General features: G+C 46.7%; 1 protein-coding gene across 1 annotated transcript; it reads left to right on the top strand.

Moving 5' to 3' along the window:
* Positions 1 to 623: 623 nt before the first annotated feature.
* On the top strand, positions 624 to 1,535 carry LOC132244870 (olfactory receptor 5AP2-like). Its single transcript, XM_059717533.1, has one exon. It carries the CDS (start codon positions 624 to 626, stop codon positions 1,533 to 1,535), a length of 912 nt encoding a protein of 303 aa, XP_059573516.1.
* The last annotated feature ends 6,404 nt before the right edge of the window (positions 1,536 to 7,939 follow it).

Genomic DNA, 7,939 nt, shown 5'->3' with positions numbered 1-7,939 from the left:
GAGTTTCTGTTGCAAAGAGCTCAGACAGAGCACAACAATGGATTTGTATTTGTAATCTCTGGGTTTATCTTGTGAATCATGTTTGCAAACCTAAGTGCTAATCTTGTGTGATACCCTGCAACAACCTGGGGTGCCTTAAGATCCTTTCAAAGGTGTCTTGGCTGTGCTTATTGGTGCACACTCAGTGCTTCTCTAAAGCAACTGCATTGTCTCTTTTCTTGACTTTTCATTTCATCCAAGAAGAGCACACACCAACTGCTGACACTTCCTTAGCCTGATGAAGGGTTTTTGAACCCGAAAGTTTGCTTAATAACTGTTCTCCAACTAGTTGGGTTGGTCTAATAAAAGATATCAAATTCACCCAAGGAACCTTGTCTGCCTTGTCTCTTTTCTGGCATTTATAGTGGGAGGCAGTGGGTGGATCATTCTTCACAGTGGTTCTCCTAGGTTTGGTTCTGAGATGGTGTAGGTGTGTATTAAGTGACTTGTCTAATCCTGCATAGTGAGTCTGTTTAGGTCCTCCCTTACCCCAGTCTTGGTTTAGTGCTATAAGCATTGAGTCATCTTTACTCTCCTTCTAGATGAATGACCCTCTGGGATGCGCCAAGAGGGAGAATGGCACCATGGTGATGGTGACACAATTCATACTCTTGGGCCTTTCTAGCCGCTTGGAAGACCAGTTCATCCTCTTTGGATTCTTCACAGTCTTCTACCTGATGGCCCTGGTGGGAAACCTACTTATCTTAGTGATGATCAGCATGGACTCCAGGCTCCACACGCCCATGTATTTCTTCCTGGGCAATCTGTCAGTGGTGGACATAGGCTACACCACCTGCACGGTGCCCAAGATGCTGGTGAACTACCTGTCACAGGACAAGTCCATCTCGCTTCCTGGCTGCCTCACTCAGATGTACTTCTTCATTTCCTTTGGGGGGATCGAGTGCCTGCTGCTGGGGGTCATGGCGTATGACCGCTATGCTGCCATCTGCCACCCGCTGCGCTATGGTGTTCTGATGAGCCAAAGGGCATGCTCTTGTCTGGCTGCAGCTGCCTGGGCCGTTGGCTTGGCCAACTCGGCTGTGCACTTGGGTCTGATGTTCCGCTTGTCCTTCTGTCATGACAACGTCATCCGCCACTTTTTCTGTGACATCCCCCCACTTTTCCAGCTCTCCTGCTCTGACACGCGGATCAATCAGATTGTCACTTTTGCTGTGGGAGGTGCTGTCATCATGGGCTCCTTCCTGGTGACTCTTGTGTCCTACATCTACATTGTTCTGGCCATCCTCAGGATCCACACCAAGGAAGGACGCCTCAAGGCCTTTTCCACCTGCACCTCCCACCTGGCTGCAGTCAACCTTTATTTTGGCACCATCATCTTCACCTACATCCGCCCCAATTCCAGCTACTCCCAAGAGCAGGATCGGGCTCTGCCTGTGCTCTATGGCATTATCACCCCCATGTTAAATCCTATTATCTATAGCCTGAGAAACAAGGAGGTGAAGAGGGCTCTCCAGAAAGCCTTAGGCAGGAGCTAGAAGAGTCTTGCCTCCTAAATAGTAGTGCCCTGGATTTTAGCCAGGATTCCTGGAGGTTTAGGAGAAGAATAAGGCTGAGTGAGTGAGAACAGGTTGGGGCTGGTAGCCAGGCCTCTCGATGTCTACTCCCAGCTCTAGGAGAAGATAGTTAGAGCAGGGGATTGTGCATCAGGAGTCCTAGGATCCCTACCTAACATAGGAGGTGTGTGCATGTGTGGGTTAGTGCTCCAGCCAGGAGGGTTTCAGCAGCTAAACCCAAGACATTTTCTGGCTTTCACTGAACTCTGTTCTCTTTTAAACCATATTAGGGCTAATGTTTTTGGATTTGGAGCAAAATTTGTAAGGGTTTTTCCCCCACCCAATTTCTGAAAATGAAAAGAAATCATCTGATTTTAGTTTTTTGACCAATAGTAACCCTTCCTTGAGAAGTCATTTTTCCCACTAGAAGGAGACACTCAGATACCCATAATTTGGGTGCACATTGTTTCCCATTTGTGCCTCAGTTGTTAGTCTGTGCATCTGGGAAACCCTAATTCAGTGGGAAAAAACCCAATTATTTTTCATAATATTTTCCCTACAAAAAAGAAGAATCTGTTGGGAAGTTGCCAGTCCATAGCCTGCCTTCAGCAACAACAACAACAACAAATCTGGAAAAAGGAAAGAACAACAATCCAGGATTGTTTTTATTATTTTTAATTTTCCAGTGTTGGTCCTGGCCCTGGCCTTATGTCTCCAGAAAGGCAGAAGCAATCCTGCCATTGTCTCTCCATTGTATTCAACGGCTATGAGATACATGGTTCATCAACACCATTGGGAAAAAGAGCACCCATCGCATCCTCTTTGCCAGGGTGTCTTTCTTACTGATCCACCCTCACCCTAGCTTGCTTGCTTTCTGACCCCGCATATTCTTTCTGCTTGCTGTCTAAGGCTATATACAAGTGTTGCATTTGAACTGGTGGAATTGCAGTTTCCCCAGTTGAAATGCTATGTAAAGTACCAGTCACTGGGCTTCAAATGCTTACAAAAATGGCTGATGTCAACCCCATAACCCCAATCAATTGGACCCATTGGGATGTGCTTTGGCATCCCAGTGTGCCCTGCTTCTGCCCTCTCCTTCTCCCCAGGGAGATGCTTTTTGACTCAGACTACACTCTACTGGTCCAGCCCAAATGATAGAAACCACCATATAAGCCCAGCCTCTGGACATGGAGAGGACAGTTTGACCCTGGAGGTAGGTGAGGTACTTGGGGGATGGGACTGGGGAAACAAGCCTGTCCTAGGTAGGAGGACTAGAGGATACAGGGACCCCAGGCAGGTTGGAACTAGTTGAGTTGGTATTTTATGCTCATGAAGACTTGAGTAGTGGGGAAGGTTTGGAGGCCATGTGCCAGGGGTGCTCCTCAAGATGAGACCTTCTCTGGGCAGGGATGTGAAGGGGTGAAGCCTGGGAGCCAATGGGCTGAAAGCTTGCCCAGAAAAAAGGGGGGCAAGGCTGGGGCTGCTGAAACCCAACCAAGTGTTTTGAGGCCGGTGGGGGACTGCCCCAAAGGGGAAGCACATTAGGGAAGCACAAAGACCCTGGGGATGAGTTTGGGTAGAGAAGCCCAGGGATAACGCCAAAAGTTACTCCTTGCCTCTAGGGGCCACCTCCCCAGTATATTAGTAATAACAAAGGTGTGGCAGGAGAGACACTGGAGGTGAGGTGGGGTCACGGAGTGTGGCAGGCAGATTTGACCCAAGGGGGCATCAGGAACTGGGGTGGACCCACAGGTCTGCTACATGGTGCTTCTTATATTGCAGGTGATCTGCAGAACGTGCAGACAATCCTTTGAAAATATTGTACAAGTTTCAGCTGGTTGAATTTCACATGGCTTAAAGTAACTAATTGAACTCCAACTCTTTGACGTGAATTTCTTGTACACACCTTGAAGGGACAGTTTGGTCAGGAGGGGTGGAAGGCATGCTCAGCGGTTCCTGGTCTATGGGTGTTCCAGTGTCAGCAAACTTCCCCACTTACAAGCAATATCAACTATAACAGGGTTTATAGAATTGGGAAAGGGAGATGGGATGACAAACAGGTTTAAGAGCCCCATAATAACCAGTATCTACCTCAACCCACTGTTAACAGCTCCAGCTCAGTCAATAGGTTTAGAGTTCTTGCCTAGTCCCACAGATAGTCAGCAGAGTTAGTGTAGCTTTAGCCCAAGGTTTCCCTTGCCTCGCTGCTCCTGGGGCGCACCGCTTCTTGCTGCTGTTCTTTTAGATGCAATCTCAGCTCTTTCAGGATCTGGTAGATACAAATTTCTGCTTGCTGGTATGCTAAGGAGTTCCACTTTTTAGGAGCAAGTGAGTAACAGGCTCAGACTGAACCTACTGAAGGAACTTGTGTATCACTAGCACATATCCCTTTATGGTTGGATGGTGAGACGTGATACCATCCCCCTAAGAAGAGGTCACCGACCTGACACCTCTTCTCCGCCAGCTCTTGGGAATCCTGAGCTGGGTGTTTCTTCACCTTAGACTTCGACACAAGTCATGGTGAGCACCAACCATTGGCTACATTTGCTCAACTTTCTCCTACAGCATCAGTCCCCTGATGAACTTTCCGATTTCAGAAGGCAGGACCAGTGCATACAAACCTGACTTCTCTTGCCTCTTAAAAGCAGGTAAAACATGTTATCACAGTCAAAACAAGCACAAAGGAGTTTTTCATCCCTTGCCCATATATACAACTAGATGATATGCAGATAAGAGAAAAAGTTCCCTGTAATCTGACCTTGCACACTAATGGTGGTATGCAAATAAGCACCACAGAAATGTAGTTACACATGTACAGTAGCAACAGGATCATAATTGTACCAAGTTTTCACTTGAGATACACAAATAAATGTTGTATAAATATACAGTTGAGCTTATTTCAGGAATCAATCACTGGGTAAGTTTTTCTGACTGGTATATTATTGCAGGATGGGATATGTTGATTGAAACTTCTGACCTTAAAAATCTATCAGCTAGATTCCTGTCCACTGTAAATTAGCAGCTATCAATTTACCTCTGTGGAATAATACTTTTTAATTGTTGTAGACTAGCCTATCAGCATCTTGGGATCTGGTTGTTGTTCTGGCATGTTCGGGGGTTGGGTGGGTTCCCAGCCATCCTCCTCTCCCTCTGAGAGCACACTGACTCAAGCAGCCTGAACACCAAGAGGCAGCTGCCTGCAAGCAGCCTCCCAGAGCTCGGGTGCAACATAGAAAGAATGAATCTAATACATATTCAGTGGTGAAAACAGATAGGTTCGTTAGAAAACTGAACAAAGAAAGGAAAAGAAGGGGGCCAGGGGACCAAACCAAACCAAAACTGAGACACCTGCATGTGTGTGCAAACACCCACACATGCAAATGCAGATGTACACACACACTCATACACAGCCTCAGGCGCCCTGGTTCTCTTCTGACACAAACTCCCAAGCAAACTTCCTCTTTCTTCACTGCTCCGCCGAGGAATGACTCATAGACCCTAATCCTATCCTCCTTCATCCCAACGTTTTCTCATCCCCTGTCCATTGAGATTCCATTTCCCATGGCCCAATATCTATTTCCTCCATACAGGATGCATCTACATGTGCGCTGGACTATGCAGTTGTTACTGCCCAGTCATTTAGCACTTGCTTAAGCAAGCAGTAGCCAACATTAGTGTACAGTCCCGACTCTGCACAGGTCTTTTACAATGCTACCATGCAGTAGTGTCGGCATCACGGTTCGTACCCACTGATGCTATCTATGTTCCCATAGCAATGAGCTACGGTGATGTAGCTCATCGCTATGACGACATAGCGTCTCATGTAGATGTGCCGGCAAGGTTTTAGCTTCAGATACTCCAAGACACCTGGTTAATTCTCCCGGCCCACAATTTCCCTCCATTTTTAAAACTCTCACTTCCATTATATAATCACAAATCTCTTTCCTTCCTCTTAGTTCCTTGCACCCTTGTTTCCAAACATCACCCCTTTCCCTTCTCCTCTACCCCAATTTAAGGCCTGGATACTGCTCCATTACTTTTTAGTTCTTCTCCACCTTCCTTGCTCTGTGGTTGTGTTTTAGATATTACTTTCAGAGCTGCTTCCTCCTTGGCAGGCCTCAAGAGGGTTATGTTACCCTTTGTCTTCCTCAGAATTACAAATGCCTTGAGATCAGGGTCCCCCCAGATATTACTCCTCCAGTCAGAGCAACTCTGGTTTGGGAAGGAAGGCCAGACTACTGGACTTCCCTTCCCACCCCTGAAGTGGTATGGGTCTGGAAGGGTACCATTGATCAGTAGGACTGAAAATGAAACCCCGTGGAAATACTAAGGGCACTTTTCCTGTCCCTGGGCAATTCTCTCAGGCTCTCAGCAGACTCAGGCAGGCATCATTGCAACAGTTGCATTCAAGGCATCTCTACATGAGTTGGTGAAGTTTGCAAGAGGTATAGTTTCTGATTTTGGCCCCTATCAGAGGCACAGGGCATTGAACTAAAGAAGATGACACAAATTTTAACACACAGGTCCAAAATTCCTGATAAAATTATTCCAAATTTAATGGCTGACCTCAAAAGAGCTAGCTGAAGAGCTGTGTGTATATTTGAGGAGTCCCACCCATCTTAATCTGTCCTCCCTAGGTCCTGCTGCCTCTCTGTGCTTGTTGTCATTTTCTGGATAGGATATTTATGGAGTTTAAAGAAACAGAGCACTGAAGAGTTGGACCTCATCCAACATATTGTTCAACATCTTCATTAATGATGTGGACATTGGTGTCAGAAGCAGACTGGCCAAGTTCACCGACGACACCAAACTCTTGGGTAAAGCATCCACACCTGAGGACAGGAGGGCGATCCAGGCTGACCTTGACAGGCTCAGCAAATGGGCAGACAAGGACCTGATGGTGTTTAACACCGAAAAATGCGAGGTTCTCCACCTTGGGAGGAAAAACCTGCACATCCTTATAGACTTATCAGTGCTACGCTGGCTAGCACTATGGATGAAAGAGACTTGGGGGTCATGATTGACAACAAGGTGAACGTGAGCCTGCAGTGTGATGCTGCAGCTAGTAAAGCAAGCAAAATGCTGGCTTGCATCCATGGATGCTTCTCGAGTAAACCCCAAGATGTCATTCTCCCATTGCACTCAGCCTTAGTGAGGCCGCAGCTGGAGTACTGCATCCATCCAGTTTTGGGCTCCACAATTCAAAAAGGATGTGGAGAAGCTTGAAAGAGTCCAGAGGAGAGCCACGCACATGATCAGAGGTCAGGAAAACAGACCTTACGACAACAGGCTGAGAGCCCTGGGGCTCTTTAGCCTGGAAAAGCGCAGGCTCAGGGGTGAGCTGGTGGCCACCTATAAGTTTATGAGGGGTGACCACCAGGATCTGGGGGAATGTTTGTTCAGCAGAGCGCCCCAAGGGATGATGAGGCCAACTGGTTATAAACTCCTGCAAGACCGATTCAGGCTGGACATAAGGAAGAATTTCTTTACTGTCCGAGCCCCCAAGGTCTGGAATAGCCTGCCATCGAAGGTGGTTCAAGCACCTACTTCAAACGCCTTCAGGAGTAAAAATGGATGCTTATCTTGCTGGGATCCGGTAACACCAGCTTACTTCCTGCCCTTTGGGCAGGGGGCTGGACTCGATGATCTTCCGAGGTCCCTTCCAGCCCGAATGTCTATGAAATCTATGAAATATGTAGTGGATTAAAACAATGGACTGCAAGGGAATAGACAGTGAGCCAGTAGTATTATTGGATGTCTTATTACGCAACCTCATTTTTTTTTCCTTTGGTTGGGCAGACAGACTGATCTCATGACTAGTTCTCATGTTATTTCATGCATGTGTGAAGTGTTTGAACTTAAGATGGCGTTAATAAAGTTTTAACAAATTATCTGATTTTACTGAAACAGCCCTTTCCAAACAGAAGTGCTTGGGGATCCAGTTGGAGCCTGATCACATTAAACTTAGTAGAATGATCCCAGATCTTAACTACTGCAAATAGTTCTTGAATCCAGCAATGTCTTATCTAAACCTGTGTATGGCACAGGGCTCCCTTACGCCATCGTAGAACATGCTTTCTTGCCCACATCTGCTTGAGTGCTCCAACTTTTTTTTCCCCTGAAGGCTGTGAATGAAAGGGTAATTTGCTTGAGCTTTTTCCTCCTACCTTCATCCCTGTGACACTATTTTTTTATCATTTTTAGGGCTGGTATGTCTTCATGGAACATTTTCTTTTCTGCCCTGAGCCCAAGGCTGGTGACTAGAGTGCTGCAGGTATCAGGCATAGGGATGATGTGTCTGGCTGGTCTTCTAATAAGTGGGACTGGGTTGAATGTAGATGGAAAGAGGGGGTTACATGCTGAGAACTGAGTTGACAATAGTGGGG

This window comes from Alligator mississippiensis, chromosome 14, assembly GCF_030867095.1.
Source record: "Alligator mississippiensis isolate rAllMis1 chromosome 14, rAllMis1, whole genome shotgun sequence".
Classification (NCBI taxonomy): domain Eukaryota; kingdom Metazoa; phylum Chordata; order Crocodylia; family Alligatoridae; genus Alligator; species Alligator mississippiensis.
The sequence above is the reverse complement of the archived record's forward strand: the minus strand, read 5'-3'. Positions and strand labels throughout refer to the sequence as shown.

Excerpts from the sequence above, each read along its gene's own strand:
- LOC132244870 (XM_059717533.1), top strand. The coding sequence starts at position 624 with ATGGTGATGGTGACACAATTCATACTCTTGGGCCTTTCTAGCCGCTTG.